Genomic DNA, 27,249 nt, shown 5'->3' on the forward strand with positions numbered 1-27,249 from the left:
TGTTTCTCTTTTTCAATATTGGAGAACAAATGCCTTCTTGTTTGGATTTTCTTCGTTATGATCACCCTCGGGTCAACGAGCTCCTCGGACTTGCTTTTGGGTTTGATCTGTGCGATGGGCTCCTGCAGCAACATTGTAGGGTTGTTGTTTAAGATAGTGTAGATCTTCTTTTGTGCATTATTTCCTCTTGACCACAAAACTGTGTGGTGACACGGATTGGGAGAGGACTCCAACCAAGCCTTCTCCACGAGGGGCATCTGGTTGGCCGGTCTGGAGGAGCTTCCCCGCTTGGATCCATCCTCGTTGGCAGTGGCTTGGTGCTGCTGAGTTGTGATGCACAGACCTTTCCCAGGTTGTCCTGAAGATCGATGATAAATGGTTTGATGGTTCAGGAGTGACTCAGCTCTCCATGATGTGATCCACTGTTTCTCAGGGTAACTTTCCCTGAACATCTTGTCGTCTAAAGTCCAGCTCATTTTAGCTTCAGCCGTCTGCAAGGACATCTTCTCTTTCATGGGTTGGATCTCCATCACCATATCCAGGCAGTTCCCTGTAGAACCCTGCTCAGTTCCGTTCTCTGTGTGGAAGGCTGAACACCTCCAGGCCTCCCTCCACTGGACTAGTGAGGGTGTATCATGGTGAAACTGACTGTCTGAGACCATCCAGGACGCCTGCCAATCAGAACTTGACTCGTGAGACCTCCTCTGAGCCTGTGAGCTGCCGGGAAGGGTGGAGGCTGCACTCGAACTTTCTTGGCTGGATTGTGCATTACCTTGCCGAGGGTCTGATCGCTGCTGGCGCCTTGTGGACCTCCACGATTCTCCCCAACTATGCTCCGCAGTTGGTCCATTCTTAGGGAATTCCACAGGCTCAAAGTGGTGCTGGTACCTAAGCCGATCGACTCGGACTTGGGGTGTGGTGGACCAACCTCCCTGCCAGAGTTCAGGCTCCTGTTGCAGAGGCTGAGATCTGTATTTCCATGAGTCTTTCCATTCTGAGGCAGTGGACCTCGTGTCTCTGTCCTCTGACTCCCTGAAAGGCCTCATGGGGTCAGGCCTCGTTCTTCTTCTTTCCTCCCTCATTCTATGTTTCAGCGTTTTCCGAGAGTCCATCCAGTTTGAGGAAAATGAGAAATGTTCCACAGATCTCAGAGACTGCAGCTGAGATTGGGTGAATTCTCTCTTCGTCCGGTGTATTATGTCATGTTTCAGTTGTTCATAGTATGGGTCTGCTTCCTCTGATCTTGAACCCTTCTCCATCTTCTGAGTCTTTGATGACAGGGGCTTTAGAACCTTCTCTATTTCTTCACAGGGTTGTGAGTTGTTTTTCACCTGCCATGACTTGCTCCACTCAGAGAGAGCAGCAAATTCGTTGTAGAGCTGCAGGTACAGATCTTTGTGTTTATGCTCACTGGACTCAAGCCTGATTTTATGAAGACAAGACTGTTTCTGCTGGATTGAGTCATCATGGGAATCATTGTCATCTGGTCTCAAAAAGCGATCTGAGTTATCGTGGTTGTTGTTGAGAGCCGGAGCGCCTCTCCATGAGTTTTCCCACCCTGGACTGTGAGAGCTTTCACTTTGAGGCTTGGATGTGTTGCAGACTTGAAGGTTGGAAATCCTCGAACATTCCTCCCACATGGAACTTACCTCACACTTCTTATCTTGCTTGTTCCTAACGTGAAGATGCTCCTGCTGACTCGCTGCCTTGGTGGATCTCCATGAATCACTCCATTCTGAGCACAGGGGTTTGTCGTGGTGCTGACTCTCCAGCAACATGGTGAAGAAACCGTATCTGCTGACATTCTCTTCATTCACAGAAGATGGATCTTTCTTATTGCTTGGGTTTGATTTCCTCCAGGAACTCTGCCACTTCTCAGCAGGCAGACTCACATCTAGCTCTTGTGTCTCCATCAGCCTGTTGTCGGGCTTGTTCCACAGATGAAGACTGTGAGGGTCCTTCATGTTGGGCCCGTTTGGCCGAGGCTTGTCTGCTTCAGAGTGAGGCTGCTGAGTCGCAAACATCCAGCACTGACCCCAGTCGGATGCAGCCTCTGCTGGTTGTGGCAGAGATTTGTTGTACTTCCATGCCTTTCCCCACATCATGGAAGAAGGTTGAGTCTGGCCGATGAACATGAGGGCCTGCAACCTGTTGAAATTCTTGTCCTGCCCCTTTCCTTTCTTGTTGCTTGGGGTTTGAGAGGAGAAGCCCTTGCTCTGGGCTCCTGACCGACCAAAGGATCCCGGCCCTGCACCACGAGGCTGCGGAGGCTGAGCCACGGGTTCCTTGCCCTTCCAGAAACTCTCATTGTCTATTTGAGTGTCAGCAGGTTGGATTTTCCTTTCCACCCGTTTGTAGATTCCCTGTCTGGCTTTCAAACGACCGGCCCACTCCTTGTTAATACTGTAGAAACAAACGTACAAGAAAAAACGTCTTCAGTCAATACGAAGACGCACGATCTTAATCTCACATGGACTTCTCGAAAATATTTCATGGTGGCTCACATGTGACGGCTGTAGTGAATATCATGTCATGCGAGGCACTACATGAATATTGGTACAGTAAATAGGGTATGATGGGAAAGTCCAAACTGATGGAGCCACACCACCACCTACAGGTCGGGCCACTACCAGAGGAAGATATGTTGGTCAGTCTCAGCTTTCAGGAGCCGGTCACACCCTCAGTCTTCATCATGCTGGGTTATGTTATACATGCTGCTGGGTTACAGCATGTACGGTGTATTAATACCCTGCAGTTCAGAGGTGAGGGGGCAGCTATACTGTTTATATTTAGAGTCGTGCATCATAACAGAGTTTTAAAAATATGATGTCAAGTGCGTGTCACAAAGGGGAACATACTGTATACATGTCATACTGAGGGGGTTCCAAGATATTTAATAGCTGAGGAATGCACAGTTATGTTCCTTGGAAGGATAAATGATTGTGTCACTGGTAATGACTTATATTTAATCAAGATCAGAAGAAGAAACTGGTACAAGATTGAACCTCCTACTGGGGACAGTGGTTGGAAACGGTCAGGTGTCCAACATGAGAAACCTTTAATTCTGTCACTCTAAATAGCAGCTTCAAAATATATATAGTATTTATATATATACAAACACATTGATGGACTTTTTCTCTACATAAAAAAACGTTATCCCTCGGACACAGAGTCCGACAGAGTTAATCAACAGCAGAGGGCGCTGCTGCTTAGTAAAGGTTACACAGTGTTACTTTAAAATATGGAGTAGTTAGAACTCCAGAAGGGAATCAAACCTGTGTCACTGTTCAGGTTTTCATTTTCTCTCCTCCCACTAAAGACTGGTTACATAATTCACCACAGAACATGAGGTGACGGACCGAGCTCTGGTTTCAAGGCGTGAACTCATCAAAGTTCTGTGACTTCAACATTCCTCAAAGTATTAATCTAATTTGTCAGCAGAATAAAATGTTCCCTCACCACCTTAATCACCTCGCTTCACTTCCTTCAACACGTCTCTTAAAACAACCACACCCGGCAGCTACTGACGGGAAGTACCAGTCAAGTGTCATGAACTCAAAATCAGTCTGTTGATTTGTTTAGTAGATGTTTAGTTTTTTTTTTAAAGAGATCAACATGTGTTTTCTTTTTGTGCATCCGACTCAACTTACTTAAAATGGATCATATGAGAATATTATAGAAACAGTTACTGTGAAGTGTAATAAGTTACAAGTCAGTTTGTCTCTGCAGGACGGAGTCATTACAGAAAGACCTGAGTTCATCAGGTCAGTATAAAGTTTGGTGTCATGATAAATGTAAATGTTAAATATAAGATGAATCAAAAAACGTTGTTACCGTGTCGCTGAAAAAATTAACTAATAACAATAATAATAATTCATTTTATTTGTAAGGCACTCTTCATCCGAGGATCTCAGAGTGCCACAAGTACATAGTTAAAATCAAAGTCCTAAAAACTCAACTCAAAGTAAAAACGCCTTCTTGAATAAAAAGGTTTGAACTACAATAATTAAATGTTTATCAGAATTACCAAACTCTCCTCCCACATTTCCGAACACTCTACTACTTCCTCCATCCAATGAATTAAAATACTAACTGGTTCTGAGTCAGACAGACAAACAGTCCTTACGAGGCCAGGGCGCTCCTCTCTGTCCGCTCCTGCTCCTGCTGCTTCTTCTGCTCCTGCTCTCGCGCCCGGATCTCCCACACGCTCAACATGATGGAGGCGTCGCAGGCGACCACCTCCAGGTTCTTCTCAGTCGACATCTTCACACGGCTTCAAACCCCCTGTCAACACAGAGGAAAGGAGATTTACTACAATAAAAAACATACATTCTATAACATCAACAAATGTTCAGATGCTCAGTTTGGATGCAGATAGTAAAATGAGTCTCTGATGCACCTTATGGTCTTGATGGTGAATGTGGAGACGCTGCAGACGCTTCAGCTCTTATATACGACAGGGGGGGGGGACTGGATATATATACACCCTCCTACACATTCTATACATGCTGTACCATTATCGGTGCCAGCGACCCCAGTGCTTCAGACAAGTATATGAACATATGCTATATAAGCTTTGACTTTTCTTTAAACTAAAAATCTAAAAGCCTCCAACCTGGAATATGAACGACTAAAGAACGCAGCACATAGAGAGAGAGAGAGCTGTATCTGTTTCTGTGCTTGATGCCCAGTGAACAACACATCAAGCAAACACGACGAGCAAAACTGTAACTTGGTCGGAAAACCTCGTGTAATATGATCAGTTTTAATAAATTAACAAGAGAAAAAGAAGAAATCCCATCGAGGCTGAAAGGTTCACGAGTCCTCGGGCAAAACTCTGATCCACCTCAAAGTGGCTCCGAGATCCAAACAGTGATTTATAAATGCACTTCATTCAATTCAGGAGAAACACTGGAAACCATGAACTGTAAATCAAAATGGACGACATGACAGATCAAAACAGTGGAGCCAAAGCGTCTTGATTGCCCCCTGGTGGCTGGCTACAGTATAGGTCATAAACCCCAACTCCTCCATGTCAGCAGATGGGACCTGAACCAACCTAAACAATCTGAGTAGATGTTAACTGTTCCTCCAAGATGGTTTCAGGTGGTTCTTGTCACATTGTTGTGACAGGTTGTGGTTTTAATCGGTTATTAGATGATATAAAAACAGGTGAAACATAATGATTGACAGCTGAGACTGGCTTGTGATTGGTCGAGCACTTCTGCACCGACTCGCCGGCAGCGTGAGCATCGAGATCTTTTGGCCTGATTTCTCGACAGTGGGAGGAGTTGGAGATGCGTCGGCCATGTTTACATCGAGTCTGTGGGAACTGAATGTTCAGTATTCAGTTCTGCTCCAGATCCAGGGTCTGTGCCCACTTTGAGAATCCAGGTCAAACCTCTAATCTCCCTCTGACTCCGGTTCAGAGGGAAATGTCTCGTTCAATGTTCCACAGAGAAACTTTCTACATTGTTTAAAATATATAATTTCCTCCCGAGGCGTCTTTTACTGAACTGTTTCCTACAGGAGGTTTGAATTAACTCGGTGTCACAGCTGCTCTTCCTCCTGAATTTGATCGTCTCATGTTGTGAGGTTCAAATCAAACATCCGCCTCACACCCTCCATCTGCTGTGTGTGAACAGAGAGCTGTGCAGAACTGCATGCTGGGAATGTCAGCTGCGTGGACAATAGGACACACATGCACACATGAGTGACACATGCAGCCGGGGCCAGTAACATGACGGGATACGTGACAACACAACAACAAAGACTTAACGCCAACTTAACTAAAAATCAGATGACGACAAAATGCTTTTACAGAGTTTGAAATCTGATTGAGCGTGAACTTCACAGCCTCTTTAGATAAACTGTTTGTGAGTCATTAACTTCCTTAAGGAAATGGAATGAAAAACGATCTGCACAAGTAACTGCAATCGACGGACAGACCGACAACATATGGTGACGGTAAAAATAGTTTGTGTGCAGCATGTTCTCTTTTCTCATGTGTGACACGATCACTGGAGCCTACAACATAAAACCAACACAAACACACAACGTGTTTACAACCTGGAACTACACAAACTGGTGATAAGTCAGGAAACACGTGGGGTTGTATTCAGGTTGTCACAGTTTGAAAACAACTTGTACAGTTTGTTCATTATCACAGTAACATGAGCACCAAGGGACTCAGCACTCGACAAGTCTGACTGTTTCCCTCAGCGGTTTTAATCCACTCCATTATTATTATTATTATTATTATAATTATTATTATTATTATTATTACTTTATTGTTATTGCACAGTAGACAAGTTAGACACAGACTCTGGGTGCAGAAAGTGAGGCCTATGTGGAAGTACCACCGGTCTTCTGTGTAATGACCAGCAGAGGGCGACTCCATCGGTTGTTTCTATAGAAGTCTATGAGGAAAATACCCCCTGACAACAAGTGATGTAGAGCAAAAAAAATGCCAAAGAATTATTTAAATCACATCTCTGGTGTGATTTTTATCAATTTGGGAATGAAATTTATTTTATTTTTGACAATCAAATAAATGTTCTGTCTTCAGTTGTATCTTTGAGTTGTATTTTTCCAGAACAGGTCTGTTGGCATCGTTTTTAGTTCTGTCATTTACAGGAACTATTAATCACTTCAAATCAAGATAGTTCCCAGATGCTGACTCAGAATCTATTATTTTGAAACCTCCTCCTGTTTCAGTAAACAGTCGCCCGACAGGTTCTTCATTCACTTATCAGTAAAAAGCTTCTGAATGGCAAGAATGTGATGGTTCTTGGCTCCAGGTGGAAAACGTCCACGTGCTCTGCAGGCGAGGGGAAGAGAAAATAAACAAAACACGACACTGAAGCTGGAAATCACCACGTTGGTCATTTTGGGGAATTCAGACTTTCCTCTGATAGTTTCCAGAGTGATAGAAGAGCAAGACAGATCCTTTTCTTTAAATGTTTTTCATTTGAGAGCATTTTTAAACAAATCTTTGACAGTTTGCAGAGTGTGGAGGTCGACCTGCGTCTCCACAGCAGCAGCGGTTAAACACAGGTTCATGTCTGATCACATTCCTGTGGCTGGTGACAGGTGTGTTGGATCAGAGCTTAGATTCCACCGAGAGTCTCAAAGAACCTGAGCTGCTCCAGACTTGGCACTTTCTCACATCACAGGCATCTTAAAAACGTCTTCACACCCACTGACGGCTCTAAGGTCAAGTTTCCTTCTAGTTTTCATCTGCTGTAAAAATTCAGACGATGTTTCAGAAACAGAAGTTTATTGTCAGCAGCATCAACAGGTCACTTTCCACGGCTTCATCATTTTAAACGCAGGATTAAAGAAGTAAAGAATGGAAACACAACACGTTGTCTCAGAGATCATTACAGGTTCACTCTCCAGCTTTTTTTTAAAAATGTATCGCTCGGAGGCAGAAATGATGACAGCTCGACCTTGATTGACATTTCTGATAAAGCGCCTGAAGAACCTGTCTGACCAGGATGCCAGTAAGAGGAAGAAGGTGTTAAATAACCTCGGTGTCGTTATCTGGGAAAAACTCTTGATTTTGGAGAGATTATAAAAACAAGTATTGAAATTACTGGATATGAATGAATGAATAAATATATGTTTTAAACCTGTGTCGTGCAGCTCAGATGGAAAAAGACACTGAGGGAACAAGACACTGCTTTTATTTACCTTTAGAGGCAACAAAGCCAAAACAGTCAGACAGATAAACACGTCAAACACATGATACATACAACATACAGTGCTACCGTCATTCAAATAGAACTCAGAAGAACTCGAGCTGTAAACTGCTCCTCATAGTGACGTTACATTCATGAGCTCGGGCAGATGTTTGTGTCTGGTTGCACAGAAAGTTCAGTTGGAAAGTTTGCAGCCGTTGTCTCTCAGATGAGGAGAAGCTGCTGAGGAGCTGGAGGCTGCGTCACATCGGGGGTCTCACGTTGAGGGAGAGGCTGGTCGGGTTCAGGTTGTTGGGGTTGTTGGGGTTGTTGGGGTTGTTGGGGTTGTTGGGGTTGTTCTCCTGAGCGGATAAAATGGCCTGGAACATGAGGACCCTCTGCATCAGCTCGTTCAGGAAGGAGAAGTTTTGAACCTCCGCTGCGGCTCTGTTCTCGTTCTCCTGCTGCCACTGCTTGACCTCCTCATACATGTGGTCGCTGAAGTACGTCCCCCCGTTCGCCGCCACCATGTCATCGACCTTCCTGAGCAGCCTCACCACCTGAGTTCTGTTGATTCTGATCTTGTTGTTGAAGACGTGGTACCTGTTCCCGCATCTGTTTAACAGCGCCCGGAGTTTGGGATGTCCGGTCTGCACGTACTCCTGGATGCTTCTGCCCTGCAGCTCGTCTCCTCGGGTGAACAGAACGATCATGAAGCCGGACGCCCTGGGGCCGAAGATCTGCTCCAGGGCTTCCACGCAGTTTTCTTCTTCTCTGGTGAACCTGCCGATCTGCATCACCAGCAGGAAGACGTGAGGCCCGGGAGAGGACACCTTGATGCATTTAACGATTTCGGTCTTGATGCTATCTGCACATTTAGCCGTATCCAGAATCCCGGGCGTGTCGACCACGTGGATCTTTCTGACACCTCTGGCACATTCGTTCTTGCAGGTCTCCGTCACAGACTGAGCACTCGCACAAGACTCAAATACCTTTTTACCCACGATGGTGTTGCCCACGGCACTTTTACCAACTCCAGTTTTCCCAATCATCACCATCCTGACGTCAGGACCTGCAACAGACAAAAATGCAGTCCTGTGGGAATCAGTCGAGAACAAATGTTTCTCGCAAAATAAAAAAATATATAACTGAGAGCATCATAAACATTGACAGGAAAAAGCTGAAAACGAGGAATGTTGAAAACTTCACCTGCAGGGATCGACAAGTGGAGACCCATAACTCGTCCTTCTGACAATGAGCAGCAAGACTTAAACACAAAACCCATGGGCTTGTATGATGCTTTGTGTAAAGTCGCCCTGCCCAGTGGGAGGAGGGTACTAATCACATCAGTTCTGATGCAGAGAAGCTGTTAAACCTTCCCGCTGCCTGTTCTACACTCAGCTGCTAAAATGCAACACAACAGAGCTCCTCCGCCTGGTGAGTCACATCTTTACTTCTTTTCTTGTTGGTAGTAAATCGGGGATATGACAATGAAATGTTCAGTGTCTTTAAATTTCATCTGTGTAAGTGGATCTGACACATGGACAAAAATGAAGAAAATAAATGTTCCATCCGGAATTGCTCGAGTTTCACAAGCGGTTTTGAAGTATATTGTAAACTTCTGCAGTTTATTTTCTTCCTCTCAACTTTCGTCAGTATTGTTTTTTCTTTTCACAAGTTTTAAATCAGTGCACTGCAGCAGGAGTTTCCCTCTGGAACGTGGTTACACAACTTTTCAGCAGGGCAGGTTACAACTGTTGCAGTGGAGCGCAACAGGTTTCAAGGAAGTGTCAGCCGCTCGCACTGAACTAAATGAACAGTATTATTTGTACATCCCCTGTTGTTATTATCCTGTTCCCAGACATGTGACGTCCTACTCACATCTCTGTTATTTAATCGTGTTGTACCTCGTCTTTGCATTAACTTTGTGGAACGCTGTTAATTCTCTATCGACTTAAACGTAGAGCAACCACTTGTATTGTTTAATTTGTGTTCTAATTGTCTTGATGTCATGACGGACAGCTCGAGTGCATGTGTGGGGGGGGGTAAATTACATCATCAGTGCATCAGTATTAATAACATCCTCCTGGAACCCATCAGTGCTTCTTCTTCTCTCCACAGGGTATCCTGAAAAGTTAACCATCGCTCTGCTTGGAAAGAAAGTTCACATCAAGAACATCATTGGAAATTTGATCCTCAACGATCAGGGTTTCTTTAACTCACAGTCCGACACCCTGGTGGTGGGAGAGAACATCTCCGTGAGCGTCATCAACACACCGGACTTCTTTGACGCAGAATGTCCGAACCCGGACCAGCGGATCATTGACTTCATGGCTCTTTCCCACCCAGGCCCCGATCTGTTCATACTGGTCGTAGATCCTGACAACGCCCAAGAGGAAAAGGTCGTGGGTCAAATCTCTAAACTTCAGGACGTCTTCGGAGAACAATTCACGAAGCACTTAGTCGTCATGTTTACCGACCTCGAAAGTTTACAGGCACTCGCTCATCTGAAGGAGATGTTCGACGTGCCGCTCGTGGTCCCCAGCGACGACCTGCCCAGCGAGTGCAGGAGGTGGCTTCCGACGGGTCAGGCATTCGTGTTCCTGTACAAAGACTACAGCCAAGGTGTTGTGTTACGAAGAAAGGCAGCCATCCAGAAGAGAAGGTAGAATCTGAATCACAGCAATACGAGTTGGTTCTGCTTGTTCACTGTGTGTAGAGACCACCGGGGGTCCCATCCTCCTGCTTGGGGTGTTCCTCAGGAAGTCTGAAGGTTTTTGCATCAGACTTCCTGAGAAGCAGGATGGGACCTTTCTCTGTCGCTCTCATCTATTGATCTGTTTCCAATAATTATGACATTTGTTTCAGAGCCAACAACAGCTGGGGGAGTGAAGGTGAGGCCGAGGTTAAGTATGACTGCATGTGTTGTTTCAAAGAACCAGGAATGAAGGAAAGTTCCTCAGTGAACACAAGTATGAATGTTTCATCTTCACAGATGCTGACGAAACCAGTCTGGCCACATTGCAGCATATCTATGCTACAGCAACTCCGATAAGTATGAAACACAACTCAATAAATCATGTTCACCAGAGTTTAATCAGATAGATCTTTGTTCTGAGCAGTATTAGAGCTGTATGGAAGAAAAATTATGTTGAGAGTTCCGGAGAATAAAGTCAAAATGTATTGTTTGTTTTTAAACGAAATTAGGAGAATAAATCAGGATTTAATATGAAAAATGTCAAACTATATATATATATATATATATATTAGTGCTGTCAAACGATTAAAATATTTAAAGTTCACATTTCAGGTAAACAAGGACTCAGTGTATAGTGCAGTTAAACCATGGCTTAATATTTTATTTTTTTCAAGTTTGCTGTGAACATAGCAGTCAGGCCTCTCATTTCAGAAACAATGAACCATAACAGTTAGTTTACCAATAAAAGGTAAGCGTACAACTTCTTTGCTTTCAGCCAGCTACTCAAACAGACAAGCAACAAAATAACAAACACACAAAATACACAGGCAAGTGTCGGACTGCTTTGAAATAAATGAAACACAGAACTTTGTAGGGCTATTTGAGTCCTCCCCTTATATGTGGAAAATGTATGAAATAAGAAGTACCCTATTTTGAAATAAATAAAAACATAAAGCTGCAGCCTAACAGTGTAACGGACTGGGTTTATTATTATGTTAGGTTTTGACTCATGTTTCAGTAAAACACTGTGTTGAAGGAGCGTTCTGATATCCTGAGGGTCAGTGAAGGGGTCGGGGTGGGACATGTGACTGTTTGGACCAATAGGATGGGGTTGTTTGGGGATTGGGGCTCAATTAGGAAGTGAAGTGTTGTTGACGTGTGCGAGTGACGGAGTAAGAGCGAGAGGTGCACATGTTCGTGTAGAGGATAATGAAAGTTACTTAACCACGTAGAAGTCCGTGTCCTGTGTAAGTGGGGACGCTACAATAACTTAAAAATATATATTGTAGTTGGCGAAATATTAAAACAAAAAGCGAGAGCAGGTCAGACTGGAGGCGAACACAGATACTGAAGCTGCAGCTCTGCGTTAATCTCGCGTTAAAAAAATTGACGGCGTTAAAATGGGTTTGCGTTAACGCCGTTTAACTGACAGCACTAATATATATATATATATATATAAATGTCAGAATGGAAAACAAGTTTTTTCTCGTAATATTATGACTTAATTACTAAACAAAGAAATGTCTTTACTTTGGTAAAATTAAGACTATATTTCTATTAATATTATAAATACAATAAAAATTATGATTCAAACTTTTCTTACATATTTACTTGATTTTGTTGTAAAGGGAAATTTAAGTTTATTTTCTCGAAATCTACAAATGTTTATTCCCTTTAAGTGGCTCTAATACTCGTACTGAGCTAATCTTACTTCCTTCAGTTAAACATACTGACAAGTTTGCTGGACTGCATCTCCAGGTCCCAGCGTCCTCGCGATGGCGGACGACAGGTTCAACATCGTCCTCCTGGGACTCACTGGGACCGGAAAGAGTTCATCTGCAAACACCATCCTGTATACTGGGAGGTCCAAGCAGGACATCACGCCGTTTCGATCCGAGGCGAGCTCCGTCCCCGTCACCAACAACTGTGACTACAGACTCATGAACAAGCCGTTCGGGATTCCCGTGAGACTGGTGGATACTCCGGACTTCTTCAGCGAGGACCTCAGAAACCCCGAGGCCCACATAGAGGAGTGTCGGAGGTTCTGTCAGCCAGGGCGCTGTGTGGTGCTGCTGGTGGTGCAGCTGGGCCGCTTCACCGACGGAGAGAGAGGGATCTTACCTAAGCTGGAGAAGAGGCTGGGCTGGAGGATCAGGGAGGAAACCATCCTGCTGCTGACCCACAGAGACGACCTGAGAGGAGATCTGCTCGCACACGTGCAAACACATCCTGACCTCAACGGCATCGCTGAAATGTGCGGTTGGCGTTATCACGCGTTCAACAACAAGCTCCAGGACCACAAGCAGGTCATAGAGCTGGTCAAGAAGATTCCATACTATAAACAACGTTTCCCGAAGATCGCAAAGAAAGAAAACGATGGCTGCCAGTTGAGTTAGATCGGCTCCGTGTGCTCATCAGTGCTCAGCACGGCCTAAACACGCAAATGACCAAGTAACCATACAAACATGTTAATCCACTCATCATCTCCTCACCTCTGAAGACACAAGTTATCTCACATCTTAGTTCAGCATTTATATTTATTCTTTCTTCCCTGTATATTTCATGCTTCTCAAACTGCTCAGTCATCACTTTTGGACGTCAGCTGACGTGTGAGCTCTCTGTTGATTGGTCAGTGATGAACATTATAATATCAGAAATGATCACAGTGAACTCTCGTGTGTGTTTGGCTCTGATTTCTCCCTGAAGTGCAGACGTGAGGTCGCTGGTGAGTCAACAGATCGTATTCGTTTCCTCTCTGTTTAATAATCTGCAGCATGAAGTCAACCTGTGAGAAGGATTTCTGTTTATCTGAATTTTATATGAAACGTTGAGTCAAACTGTCACGAGAAAAACAATCAGACATTTTGTTAAATTGATCAATAAATACTTTAAAAAAACAAAAAATCGTTTCTGTTCTGTTATCGATTTATCACCAACATTCACTTTAACATACTGCACATGCTCAGAGTGTGTGTGTGTTTTTGTGCCTGTGTGTGTGTGTGTTTCTGTGTGTGTGTGTGTGTGTGTGTGTGTGTGTTCCATCAGAACCTGGCTCCTTGTTTATCTAACGGGATGTTTCTATTGGCTGGAGCCTCTGACTGTGTAAACCTTGAGAGCAGTTCTTTAAACAACCACCAGGGGGCGGAACGGAGAAGCTGCCTATGTGGCACGTCATCATCCTGTCTCGGTCTCAAAGATTGAAAATGTAAGACAGAGGCCTCACTCGGGAGTGTATCACTCTGTCAACATATCAATATAACAAGTATATTGTCACGTTGTAGCTGCCTCTTGTTTAATGATAATAGTATTATAATATCATAAAAGAAGAGAATAAGAAATAAACCAAGAGGACGTGGTTCGGTGGAGAAAACCCTCTGAGCTCCTCATCTCTGTTCCTCTACGATCTTCGATGACACGTCATCTCTGTGAGCCGGGGACGTCAGTGTGCGACAGGGCCGCCTGGCGGACAGACATGGCTGCTTCCCCGGAGCCGAGGCTCGGCGGCGGGCTCCCCGGTCCCCCCGGTCGTCCCGGTTCTCCCAGTCCTCCCTGGCGGCTCCTGGTGCTGCTGCTGGCCGTGGTCCGGCTGCCCGGGGCCGCGGGCCTGGTGGACGGGCTCTACTGCGGAACCGAGGTCTGCTACGAGGTGCTCGGCGTGTCCCGGGAGGCCAACAAGCCGGAGATCGCCCGGGCGTACCGGCAGCTGGCCCGCCGGTACCACCCGGACCGGTTCCGGGCCGAGGAGCCGGGCCTGGAGGGCGAGACCCGGGAGTCCGCCCAGCGGAGGTTCCTGCTCATCGTGACCGCCTACGAGACGCTAAAGGTCGGAGAGAAAGTTCCACTTGTTCATGATCATGATCCAGAAATCAGATCAAACTGTTCGATCTTCAGGTTCTTTACATCCGGTTACATTCATATGAAAGGAAAGTTTCCTTCATGTTTATAACATTTAATACAGATCGCCTGTTTCTCTGATGTTAAACATGAGTGAACTAATGAAACGTGTCATAACTGGACCAGTGACTCACATGCTGTGGTTCATGTGATACCAGTAGAATAACCTACAGGCAGTTTTCTATATGAAATAATCCTTCATTATTAATCTAAGTGGATTCGTACGTTTGCATTTTGTAATCTCACTCTCTGATCAATCAATCAAATGATCTTAAACCTTTCATACAAACAATGTAACTCAAAGTGTTTTACAGATAAAAGCAATACAATTAATCTCCTGCCACTGAATTCATACATTGAATAATAATAAAATATCCAGGACAGGAAAACACTGTATAAATCTCATTCATTTTAAATGTGGAAACAGCAAAGCCAAGAAAATAAAGTGTGTGTGCTGCAGCAGCTTGTGTTAATTTCCATGTGTGTGTGTTTGTGTGTGTGTGTGTGTGTGTGTGTGTGTGTGTGTGTGTGTGTGCAGGATGAAGAGACCCGGCGGGACTACGACTACATGCTGGACCACCCGGAGGAGTACTACCAGCACTACTACACCTACTACCGGCGGCAGCTCACACCCAAGGTGGACGTGAGGATCGTCATCCTCGTCACCATCTGCGCCATCTCCATCTTCCAGGTAGGACCCCGGAGAGGGGGCGTGTCTCAGGATGAAGACGTAGAGTCGGGTCCCACTTAGGGTTGCAAATATTCCGGGAATATTCAAAGTTGGAAACTTTCCATGGGAATTAACGGGAATATACGGGAATTAACTGGAAATGTTGTGGGTAATTTATACTAACTGTATTTACCTTGTCATATACAGACATAAATATAAACATTTTGTTGTGTCATAGGCTGATTTGAGCCCTGAGGAAACTTTGGGCACTTGACTATATGCTTCTGCATCGTTGTGTCATTCTTAACATAGGTCTTTGCACAGTATTTGCAAATGTACACAGCCTTTCCTTCTACATTGGATGAGGTGAAATGTCTCCACACATGAGAGAGTGCACGTGGCATTGTTCTGTAGAATAAGATGAGAAAAAAGATTGTAAAAAAACACTAATGCAATGCCAGAGATATAAATAGTTAGCCAAACAATTGGATTCGTCTGTAAACATATTTTACAATTGATGGATAAGTGAATGGAAATAGGCTAGATGAACAGATGAACAATCCTCAATCAGCATGCTAATATATTTTCCCAGTAATATCATGGAAACTTACCTGACTAGTCCTGCACTCTACAGCAGGCCTCAATAGCCCTGCTGTAGAGTGAAGCATGCTGGGAGTTATCTGTGCATGTGATGGAAGAATGACCAGTGGAGGGTTGAAACTCAACGTTCCATTCATCTTTAAAATAGAGTTTTGATTGTTTTTATTGCTCAGCGTTTAATTTTCATAGTTTTGTTTTTTTTCAAAATTCCCCAAATTCCCCAGCTAAATATTCCCGTGGAAAGTTTCCAGAAAGTTTCCGGAAATTTACCGGAAACTTTCCGCCCCTTTGCAACCCTAGTCCCACTCGTGTCCTCCAGGTGTGAACCCGTCCTCTAACCAGCCTCCGTCTCTCCTGCAGTTCTACAGCTGGCACAGCAGCTACAACGAGGCCATCAACTACCTGGTGACGGTGCCCAAGTACCGGATCCAGGCCACGGAGATCGCCCGGCAGCAGGGCCTCCTCAACCGCACCAAGGAGAAGGGCAAGAACCGGCGCTCCAAGGAGGAGATCCGCGAGCAGGAGGAGGAGGTGATCCGGGACATCATCAAAACCAAGATCGACATCAAGGTAGGGACGGGAATCGGCAGGGACCTCCCGATACGATACCATCACGATACTTAGGTAGCGATACGATATGTATTGCGATTCGATATTACGATTTCCTGGGATTTCTTTTGGTTATTTATTTTTTTTTAAATACTGGACCATGGAAAAAAGTTGAATCATTCCTTCAAATACAACACAGTCAAATTCACTTCGAGCTTTACCAGTTTTATTTCAAATATTAACATTAACTTAATGACTGCCGGGCAGCAAATAGAGAAAATAAATAAAAATGTTCCCTATTATTGTATAGCCCCTGTCAACTGCACACAAACTGACAGATTAAGAAATGTAAGCCACTTAGGCTACTTTTAAACAATAAATAAAAGGTAAATTAAATAGAATGAATAAAAGTTTACTTAAAATATAAACTTTGAAATAAACAAAAAGTAGGCTATTGTTGTTTTCATGTAGGCGATGCAAAAATAGGGCTTGGGTGTGTTTAGATTCTTGTGCAAAAACAAGAGCTGGTCAACATACTCTGGGGGGATGTTGCTCCCCCCATATATCCCCCCCCGTATAAACCAATAAATATGTTTTGGGAGGCAGCATGGCGATTTGTAACTGAATCGATTTCCCCCCCCCTTCCCGACATCAAGGGCGGCTACCAGAAGCCCAACCTGTCGGACATCCTGCTGGTCCAGATCGTGCTCTTCCCCTACTACCTGACCACCTACCTGACCTGGTACGGCTCCTGGGTTTACCGCTTCACCATCTGCAGGGAGGAGTACGGCGAGGAGGAGAAGCTCTACCTGATCAGGTCAGTGGCCGTTAGACGGGGTTCGGGTGGTGGCGTCCCCTCGGTGACGGGTGGTCTCACAGCTCGCTCTGCTTCCTCTCCCCAGGAGATACATGAAGATGTCCCAGTCTCAGTTCGACAGCCTGGATGAAAGCACCAGTGAGACCTTCATGGAGAAGCGGCTCTGGATCAAGGAGAACTTCGAGGTTGGTGACTTCTTCTCTTTCTTTCTTCTCCTCTCTGCACGTTTCCCTCCGGACGCCATGTGACCCGTCGGCGTGTGTTTCTCCTCCAGCTGCACCGGAAGGACCAGGAGGAGGAGATGAAGGTGAAGATGGCGACAGACCCGAGGATGAAGAGGTATCGCCGCTGGATGAAGAACGAGGGCCCGGGCCGCCTGACGTTCGTAGACGACTGACGGCGCCCGGCTCCGTCAGCGACACACACACCTGCCTCAGCGCCGACGCACACGCACGCCACGCAGCGCGCTGTGTGGACAGACGCTTGTACAGAAACATCGACTTTGCCTGTTTATATAGCGAGAGATATTTTCATAGCGGCCTCGCGAAGCAGAAGTGGAATAAACTGCACCTGAGAAATTTGAGGGTTTTTTTATACGCGACGCTGTTTCTTTTATTGTTATTTTTTTCATCATTTAAACTTTGATTCTGTCATTTTTCTGGTGAAAGTGGACGGACGAGCTTCAGTGCCTGAGTCATCGTGAAGCGGAAGTTATTCAGGTGCAGGGGTTAAACATGACGTTACCATGGCGCCTGGTAACCCGTAGTAACAAGTGCCATTGTTCTAGGCTCCTGCTATCTCCTCCTCCTGCTCTCTCCTTGCTCCTCCTCCTGCTCTCTCCTTGCTCCTCCTCCTGCTCTCTCCTTGCTCCTCCTCCTGCTCTCTCCTCCTTCTTCTTGCTCCTCCTCCTGCTGCTCTATTGCGTCACTTCAACGCCTGAAGAGTAAAACCTATGAAAAGTATTTGCATTTTTTCTTTCATGATGAATTAACGAGGGTCAGAGTGTATTATTTAAAGAACGGAGACATTTTTAATTCAGACGAGATCAAATAAAACTTGGACGTATTGAGCGTCTTGTATTACAGAAGACTGCAGGCAGGGGGAGCTGTTTGCCTGGTTCCGTTAGAAGTAAGAAAACCCATAGTTTATGGTTTACATTTAAATTTGCTTATAGACGGGAGATGGATGGAAAGATAAGAGACAGAGAGGAGGTGGATAAAGTTTTAGTTATGAGTTATATCTGACTGAGGTGAAAACACATCAACTTAAAGATTAAAAAAACAAAATGGACAAATTTCTGTCTCATTTGCTGCTGAAGCTGTTTTTCTTTGAGAAGCAAAAAAACAAAAAAGAGAAGCAGGTTCGAGACTTTGTGGAAATCATCTTTCTGTGTGAATGGAAACCAAAGTCACGGCTGAGATGTTTATCAATCAGGAAGTCCGTCGTCATGCTTCCTGCTTTTTACTTAAGATTATTTATTTGTCTCTCATTTGTCTCTTGGTTGTTTTGTGCTGAGGCATTAAAGTCCAACTGTAACTATGCTCGTGATCGTTAAGAACTCAATGTTTTCTTTTTCTTCTGTGTAAAATCTCTGCCTCACACACACATGTGCAGAACAACAGGTCTGTCACCGGAGCTCGTATTAAAACCACCTGATTTAAAACAGATCAGAAGTTTAAGTTGATGTGAAGGTTTTATACATTTCAAAGTGAGAAATGTTAAAGAATATTTCCTGCTGACTCGTCCTGAGAAGACGAAGACTTAGTTTGACTTCTTACAAACGTCTCTTATCATTTACTCGATCGACCTCTGCATGTTACCTCAGTGCCTTTGAGCAGAGCAGCAGCCCCGTCCTGCTGATGTCAGACTTGTGAAGATGTTTGGAAAGAAGACGCAACACGTCAGGTTTTCCATTAACATTAAAAATTATTAACATACATTTTAAAACATACAAAATCAAACATTACAAGGCAGAAGGATGACGGAGGGCCGAGGTCATTCCAACATCAACAACAATAAACGTTCGTAATTGAATATTAAATGAACAGGATGTGACCTCACTGTGACTCGAGGCTTCAGGACGACTTGTCACTGAGAACTGATCCTGATCAGATGATCGGATTTCTCACAAGTGCAGAAACCTGCAGATCTCAGCGTGTTTTAGTGCAGTCGTGATAGGAGCTGGAATCTGCCTCAGCAACTAACGACATCACAGGAAGCTCAAAGACTGAAGGTTCGACAGAAACAGCTCGGTTCTGAGCAGCGACTCAGCAGAGACGTCTGATTGGTTGAGAACACTGACTGTAATTAAAGATGGAGGACACATTTCCTCCCAATATCCGGAAATGAAGCCAAAACATCCTGGAAACCTTCGCCGGCATCTTGAACCTTCACAGTCTGTAGTGGTGATCAGGAAGTAGAGTTGTGGTATCTAGGTCCCGCCCATACATGCACCTGACCAATCAGGAGTCAGTCTCAGCTGTCAATCAAGACATCTCAGCCTGTTCTCATGTGATCAAATAACTAAATAAAACCAAACTGATCAGAAACACTTGAACAAACCACTTCTGACTCCTGATTGGTCGAGCAGGTGTATGGATGGAACATTTAAATAACGTCACCAGAACAAGATGGCAGCTTTCGTATCCTAAATATTTTGGCTTCATTTTTGAACAACAGGAGGAAGTGGAAAAGTGTCGTCCATCTCTATTTACAGTCACTGGTCTTTACTGGTTTCCTTTTATTCTATTGTAGAAATATTTGGGAGGAAAATGACACAATCAGCTCCCAAATGTTCTTTCACGTTAATAAAATATGATCTTTTAAACGTGCAGCTGGCTGACAAAAAAAATGGCAACTTGATTTCAAACTCTCCAATAAAAACTCGACTCTAACATTGAACTTTGTTGAAAGAGCAGAAATCTGAACAGAACTCAGGTTTATGAAAAACATTCAGTCTTGAGTAAACCAAAATAAAATCTAAAGTAAATTTAAACCTTCACTTCGTCTAAATCTCTTCATTATGAAACACAAGCGACAGTTTCCTCCGACGTGCTGCAGGACGTCTGAGGGGAACTTCGGGTTCCTTCAGACGACCGGGAGAACGTGGGATCTTCACCACGAGGAGTCCACGACCTTTTGGTTTGTGTGTAAATACAAACTGATGCTTTCGTTTCATTAATATTCTCTTTTCGACCGACTCGTGCCAAACTGAAGTCTGGAAACGTAACTGTAATGCAACGGCAGGTTGGTTTTTCTGGTAAATTCCAGCGACATCAAAAGACATCAACACAGTCATGAACCGTCCGGGGAATCTTCTCCTCATCCTCCAGGTCCTCAGGTGCATTAAACCAGTTTCCAGCTCCTTGAATCCGTTTGGACGTCAGACGAAGAGGAACCAACAGAAATGCAGATTTTAACCGACATTAGAACAAACTGCAGAGGACAGACGGGGGGGGCTTTGTCTCTCCGTCCTTTTCAATCCTTCACCGACAATCTAGAAAAAGACACGAGTCCAAAGGCTTCGGTGAAATCACCAGAAAGTCTGATCGTCTTCATCATCACGGGACTTCACGACAGGTTTAAGATGATTGTGTTGGATCTGCTGAGCTTCATGTTGGTGAAGTGGAGCCGGGACAACAAGCACAAGATGTGATGAAACTCGGTTTTTGTTTCTGTACAATAGAAAAACAATAGAATCCCACTCGGCTCAAACTCTCTACTTCCATTTTGGATCTTTTTTAAAGACTCAAAAACAACCAAAGCGTCCGGGTTGGTTGACGATGTTTTTTTTGTTAATTATCATTTTAATAATGAATCAACTCACACCAGGTTGATTATCCAAGGTTCAGAATAACTAAACAACTCTTATTGTTCTATCTATTTCTAAGGTTGTTTTCACTAATTTGACTTAATGTGAATGTTTTTCTTGCTTTTTGTTTTATGGACCAAGAACTCGCCTTTTTTTCTCTTTTGCCAGCAGCTGGAGACATTTCTCCAGAGATCGTCTTGTTTCTTTGTGAAACTTGTCCATGTGTGATGATCATTAGTTTTAACAGATTTTAAGTTGTCAGCAAATCTTTGTTCAGAATGTGAGTTTCTAAAAGGCCTCGTTTCATCTTCAACTGAAATACGGGATTAAAACTGACAGATTTCCTTCTTTCAAAAAGTTGTCAGAGAGTTTAAGACTTTGTGGGAGTAACATAAATCCACGGCCAATTAAATTTGGATTTAAAGAGTCAGAGAAGGTCGTAGACGAGGCTTCATCTTCACCGAGCATCTGTCCTGTGTTCTTCTGAAGCAAGTTTTCATTTTTGTGTTTGTCGGTCCAACGCTGGATCGGAACACTTCAGGTGTTTCAACGCATTTCGGTTGTTAACGTCAGGTTTACGAAGTTTTGACCAGGTCGTAGACGTAAATGAGAAAGTCGTCATCAAACTTGATGAAGTACACGGAGGGCTTGGCCTCCACCTGGTGAATGACCATGCCGGTTCGCTTGCCGCCATCCTCTTTGGCGTACTCCACCTGTTTGCCCACCAGGCTGTCCACCACCTCCCCCGGCTCGCGCTCCGTCGGGACGCTGTCGTCTGCAGAGACACGGAAACAAGAAACATCTCCGCTGATATTAATGAAGCAAGACAGAGGAAAACAAAGATTAAACTGAATTTCCGAGAGATTTAAAGGAACATTTTGGGGAAATTCATTGAAGACAAAACCCCTCCAGCCACTAGGGGGCGCTGAGACAAAGATGGTGGATTCATGTGACGCTGCTAGGGTTGCAAAGGGGCTGAAAGTTTCCGGTAAATTTCCGGAAACTTTCCGGACACTTTCCATGGGAAGTTTAGCTCGAGACTTTTGAAAAAAACAAAAAACTACGCGAATTAAACGCTGAGTAATAAAAACATCATTCAAAACTCTATTTTAAAGATGTATGGAACGTTGAGTTTCAACCCTCCACTGGTCATTCTTCCATCACATGCACAGATAACTCCCAGCATGCTTCACTCTACAGCAGGGCTACTGAGGCCTGCTGTAGAGTGAAGGACTAGTCAGGTAAGTTTCCATGATATTACTGGGAAAATATATTAGCATGCTGATTGAGGATTGTTCATCTGTTCATCTAGCCTATTTCCATTCATTTATCCATCAATTGTAAAATATGTTTACAGACGATTCCAATAGTTTGGCTAACTATTTATATCTCTGGCATTGCATTAGTGTTTTTTTACAAACTTCTTTCTCATCTTATTCTACAGAACAATGCCACGTGCACTCTCTCATGTGTGGAGACATTTCACCTCATCCAATGTAGAAGGAAAGGCTGTGTACATTTGCAAATACTGTGCAAAGACCTATGTTAAGAATGACACAACGATGCAGAAGCATATAGTCAAGTGCCCAAAGTTTCCTCAGGGCTCAAATCAGCCTATGACAAAACAAAATGTTTATATTTATGTCTGTATATGACAAGGTAAATACAGTTAGTATAAATTACCCTCAACATTTCCAGTATATTCCCGTTAATTCCCGTATATTCCCGTTAACTCCCATGGAAAGTTTCCAACTTTGAATATTCCCGGAATTTTGCAACCCTAGACGCTTCACTCACTGGAGTCGGGCATGATGCGGAGATCTCCTGCTTTGTAGTCGTCCAGCAGCTGATACATGTAGAGGACGGGCTCCTTCTCGTAGGTGATGTAGAACCAGGTGGTCACGACGGGAGCTCGGGCCAGAACCATCCCCCGCCACTCCTCCTTCGGACCCTCCTCCGTCTCAAACATGTGCTCCACCGCTTTCCCGATCATGGTGTCTGCCAGGCTGGCGTCTGTCACACGGGGTTTAGCTGCAGAGATAAAGAATCAGTGATGTTAACGCAGCTTGGCAGCATGTTGAGGTGGTTGTGAGGACGCGGTGTGGTGCGGACCCTCACCCAGCCGGTCGGGCAGCACCTCCAGCCCCTGGACCCTGGCGTCCTTGTGCAGCTCCAGACCATAAACACAGTCGAAGCCATCGTACTTGATCAGGTAGAGCGACGGGTTCACCGGCACCTGGTGCAAACACATTCAGATCAGAACCACGTGTGTGAAGATCCCGAGGCTGCGTGGACTCTGATGGTTACCTGGTCGAGCACCGTTCCCTTCCAGACCACGTGACCCCCCCCCTCCTTCCACACGTGCTGGATGCGGCTGCCCACGATGTCGCGTTGAGGCTGCGACGGAGCGTTGGCGGTCGGACTCAGGCTGCTCTTGTGTTTCCTGTACAGGGAAACACAAACATCATCTTTCTTTCTCATGTTTCCTGCTCCAGCAAATAAAAGTTATTTCAGCCACAAACTCAATCATCTGAGACACGTCTCCACTCACTTGTGAGGATTCTTTTTCTTCATCATATTTGCAGAAACACCTTCATGCCCTGAGGAGAAGAACAAATCACACAACGTTCATCCAACACTGCAAATATAAAACACTGGTCAGTTCACTACAGATCCTGGATCCTTTTCTCCTTCACCTCCGTCCACTCGTCTGTTTGTCGTCAGCGTCGAACAAAAACTAAAAGTACGTTCAGCTGCAAACCTCTGATCAGACAGAGAGAAACTCAATGAACTGCAGGTGAGCGTTGACCTCTGACCTGTATCAGCTGTGTCTCTGGGTCCCGGAGTGTTCTTCATTCATCTGGATGCAGGGAGGCAGCCAGGCTGCCCAGACGCACAACAGGTCACCTGCCGAGGGGACGCACAACCATTAAACAACAACCCATCACAGGTCTCCAGGGGAACCAGGACAACAACTGTTTCCTGTTTGACTCACGCTCAGGTTTTCAGGAAAGAGACGACGTCTGTGTTCAGGACTCAGACGTCACGTCCGCGTCTCCAAACCAGAATCAAACCTGAGACAAGAAAACACAAATCAACAAAACTGTGAGATGATTGATCCGAAAACAAAAAGACACAATTATGTTTTATTTCACTGTGACTAATAATCACAGTAAAATGACTTTAAATGCTAGATTTTTTAATAGAATTATTGAAGTTTTGTTTCCTCTCAGTCTTGACTCATGGAGTGCTCTCTGCCGCCACCTGTTGGGTGCAGGTGTGTAATGCAGTCAAGATTGCAATGACTGCAAACAGGACATGCTCATTCTAAGTTGGTTCCAAAGTCTCGGTCTGAAACTGACGGAATTTCTCTTTTTTAAAAACTCATAAAGCAGCGAAGGATCAAACTGAACCTGAACATCTCGACATGAGGAAACGTGTTTGTGGAGGAGCAGCTTCAGTTTTACAGGTTTCATGTCCCGAACATGAGACTTCAATTATTGATCTGGTGTATTATCTGTCTGCCGGTGTTGTGTAACACATCCGAGCCTCTGACTGGTCTGTGTCCCCGGCCCTCATCCGGACATTCATCTGCAAAACCACAACTCAACGACATAACCAAACAGGTAATAACTAATTATGAAACTAAATAAAAACAAGCACGAGACGAGTTTCTGGGGAAAGCAACGCTACGACAGTTTGGATTATTTTGTGACATCACACGTCTGGAACCTCATCCACACGGCGCCTGATGAGAAGACAGATTTCAAACCAGGAGATTCAACTGGTTCATTTCATTCAAAAAAAAAAAATAATCCCAAATTAAACGCTGAGCAATAAAAACATCATTCAAAACTCTATTTTAAAGATGTATTGAATGCAGCATTCTTCCATCACATGCACAGATAACTCCCAGCATGCTTCACTCTACAGCAGGGCTATTGAGGCCTGCTGTAGAGTGCAGGACTAGTCAGGTAAGTTTCCATGATATTACTGGGAAAATATATTAGCATGCTGATTGAGGATTGTTCATCTGTTCATCTAGACTATTTCCATTCAGTTATCTATTGATTTTTTTACAGACGATTCCAATTGTTTGGCTAACTATTTATATCTCTGGCATTGCATTAGTGTTTTTTTACAAACTTTTTTCTCATCTTATTCTACAGAACAATGCCACGTGCACTCTCTCATGTGTGGAGACATTTCACCCCATCCAATGTAGAAGGAAAGGCTGTGTACATTTGCAAATACTGTGCAAAGACCTATGTTAAGAATGACACAACGATGCAGAAGCATATAGTCAAGTGCCCAAAGTTTCCTCAGGGCTCAAATCAGCCTATGACAAAACAAAATGTTTATATTTATGTCTGTATATGACAAGGTAAATACAGTTAGTATAAATTACCCACAACATTTCCAGTTTATTCCTGTTAATTCCCGTTAATTCCCGTATATTCCCATGGAAAGTTTCCAACTTTGAATATTCCCAGAATTTTGCAACCCTACTGACCAGCTTGGACACGAGGACTCAGTCGGAAAAGACAAACAGCGAAATGTCTCAATGAATTACATTTGAGATGAGAGTGAACTTGAACTCTGCCAAGACAAACTCATGATCTCACTGTGTGTGAGAAACGGAAAATAAATTCCTTGATCTGCCCGTTTATCCAGATTTATGCTGTCAAGGGTTTACTGGGTTTTCCTGCTCGTTACCTGCAGAGTAAAGTAAACGACCGAAACACCAGAGCAGTTTTGCAGCAGCTGGTGGTGATTTCCTTCCTGTTGCCCCGAGCAACACGTGATTAGTCATCTGTTGTCATGAGGGGCCGAGCGGCGCCGGCCAGCAACGACCAAACGTCTCCCAGTCCGGGGTGTAACTTTAATAACTGGGACCAGAGAGGAGGAGTCTACTACCACACACACACACACACACACACAGACACACACACACACACACACACACTCTGTCCTGGTACTGTGAGAACACACTCCGGAACATCTGGATCTCATCACCTGGAGTCGAGCAGCCGGACCTCAGCTCCGAGCTCATGAAGCTCACGTGTTTTTAAACATGTTAAACAAGGGGCCAGTGTTTCTGTATTTGAATAAAGGAAACTCTGGAGTGTTTACATTAAAGTATTAAAGCAACACTATGTAACTTCCACTGAGCAACAGCGCCCCCTGCAGCCACACACGCTGATTCTTCTCTGTTGTTTTAATGTAGAGAAAAAACTCAACTTCCTCCACTTTCGCATTAGTTTGCAGTTTACTGTTGAGAGGGAGACGATTATCTACAGCGCCCCCTGTGGGTCACGCCACGGCCAGAATGTTTTATTTTGATAACTTGTGTGTTACCTTGCAACAGTTTCCTGTAGAAACTGGTTCTGAATGAATCTGACATCAGAGTGTTGAGATAGAAACGATGCTCAGGGTCGGTCACGCTATCGGGACAGTTTGTGTTTCAGTGTCAGGGACAGACACACAACAGACACAGACACACAACAGACACAGACACACAACAGACACACAACAGACACACAAACTGCTTCAGGTTCAGAACCCAGAACCTGAACGAGCGTCGGGTTCCAGTCGACTCTGTTCTCCTCTCGACTCAGAGAGAACTGAAGAACTGAAGAATAGAAGAACTGAAGAATAGAAGAATAGAAGAACTGAAGAACTGAAGAACAGAAGAACTGAAGAACAGAAGAGCTGAAGAACAGAAGAACAGAAGAACAGAAGAACTGAAGAACAGAAGAGCTGAAGAACAGAAGAACAGAAGAACAGAAGAACTGAAGAACAGAAGAACTGAAGAACAGAAGAACTGAAGAACAGAAGAACAGAAGAACTGAAGAACTGAAGAACAGAAGGTAAATCCTCAGGAGATTCTCGCCTGTGACATCAGCAGTAAACAGACGTAGTTTCCCTGCTGCTCCACTGTGACCCTTGACCTCTAGTTTGATTTGATTACAAGTTGCTAAAGGGGGCGTGGCTATGAGGAGCATGAAACATGTCAATAATCTGTCAAAAAGTTTTACATTTAAACAAATTAAAGCTGAAGTTTAATTCATCACAGAGGGTTTCATCAAACTAACCCTGAGTGAAACATGAAGCTTTAAACTCCACTGCCTCGGTTCCTGGGTTAGAACCAATGATAAATAAATATAATAAATAATATAAATATAAAGGTCAGAACCGGAAGTTGCTGGTTTGAAAACCACCAGGTTTGAAAATCATAATAAATGTTCTGTCCTCCTCTGCACAGACGAACCTGCAGCTTCTGCAGAGTCAGCCATGTTGTGCCTTTCTAAAACTACTCACTGTGTCCAGCTGCAGGTCGGGTAGTGGGGGCGGGGCGGGGTCTCGAACCCGCGGACAACAGGGGACAGTGGGCGACCCGCTTCCCCCGGAGCAGGTGGACACAGCCTGGACACGCAGAGCAGAGTCTGCCCCCCCCCCTCCACCCACCCGCCCCTCACCGCCCCTCCCCCGCAGCAACAACCCGTCGGCGGGAGAACGCAACGGACG

At 44.5% G+C, this 27,249-nt stretch overlaps 3 protein-coding genes across 4 annotated transcripts in view; 1 reads left to right on the top strand and 2 right to left on the bottom strand.

Moving 5' to 3' along the window:
- Nucleotides 1-7,945: 7,945 nt before the first annotated feature.
- LOC133009170 (GTPase IMAP family member 9-like) lies at nucleotides 7,946-8,919 on the bottom strand. Its single transcript, XM_061076586.1, has 2 exons — nucleotides 8,892-8,919; nucleotides 7,946-8,754 (listed from the first exon to the last, which is right to left on the bottom strand). Exons 1-2 carry the CDS (start codon nucleotides 8,917-8,919, stop codon nucleotides 7,946-7,948), a joined length of 837 nt encoding a protein of 278 aa, XP_060932569.1.
- A 4,917-nt stretch (nucleotides 8,920-13,836) lies between these two features.
- dnajc25 (DnaJ (Hsp40) homolog, subfamily C, member 25) lies at nucleotides 13,837-18,577 on the top strand. Its single transcript, XM_061067700.1, has 6 exons — nucleotides 13,837-14,203; nucleotides 14,813-14,965; nucleotides 15,905-16,114; nucleotides 16,750-16,910; nucleotides 16,996-17,095; nucleotides 17,185-18,577. Exons 1-6 carry the CDS (start codon nucleotides 13,853-13,855, stop codon nucleotides 17,305-17,307), a joined length of 1,098 nt encoding a protein of 365 aa, XP_060923683.1. The 5' UTR covers nucleotides 13,837-13,852; the 3' UTR covers nucleotides 17,308-18,577.
- Nucleotides 18,578-18,816: 239 nt separating this feature from the next.
- The window catches only part of LOC132998201 (spindlin-1), an 8,623-nt gene continuing 190 nt past the window's right edge, over nucleotides 18,817-27,249 (bottom strand). Inside the window, exons 1-8 of one of the 2 annotated variants that reach the window (XM_061067721.1) lie at nucleotides 27,043-27,088; nucleotides 23,717-23,795; nucleotides 23,538-23,628; nucleotides 23,273-23,321; nucleotides 23,029-23,164; nucleotides 22,840-22,957; nucleotides 22,519-22,752; nucleotides 18,817-21,496 (exon numbers count right to left, since the gene is read on the bottom strand). In XM_061067721.1, the coding sequence (XP_060923704.1) occupies nucleotides 21,297-21,496; nucleotides 22,519-22,752; nucleotides 22,840-22,957; nucleotides 23,029-23,164; nucleotides 23,273-23,321; nucleotides 23,538-23,577 (777 nt within the window). In that variant the 5' untranslated portion in view covers nucleotides 23,578-23,628; nucleotides 23,717-23,795; nucleotides 27,043-27,088 and the 3' untranslated portion in view covers nucleotides 18,817-21,296. Of the gene's footprint in view, nucleotides 21,497-22,518; nucleotides 22,753-22,839; nucleotides 22,958-23,028; nucleotides 23,165-23,272; nucleotides 23,322-23,537; nucleotides 23,629-23,716; nucleotides 23,796-27,042; nucleotides 27,089-27,249 lie in introns of those variants that run through there. The other variant, XM_061067713.1, reaches the window with a different exon arrangement.

This window comes from Limanda limanda, chromosome 1 (genome assembly GCF_963576545.1).
Source record: "Limanda limanda chromosome 1, fLimLim1.1, whole genome shotgun sequence".
In the NCBI taxonomy this organism is placed as follows: Eukaryota; Metazoa; Chordata; class Actinopteri; order Pleuronectiformes; family Pleuronectidae; genus Limanda; species Limanda limanda.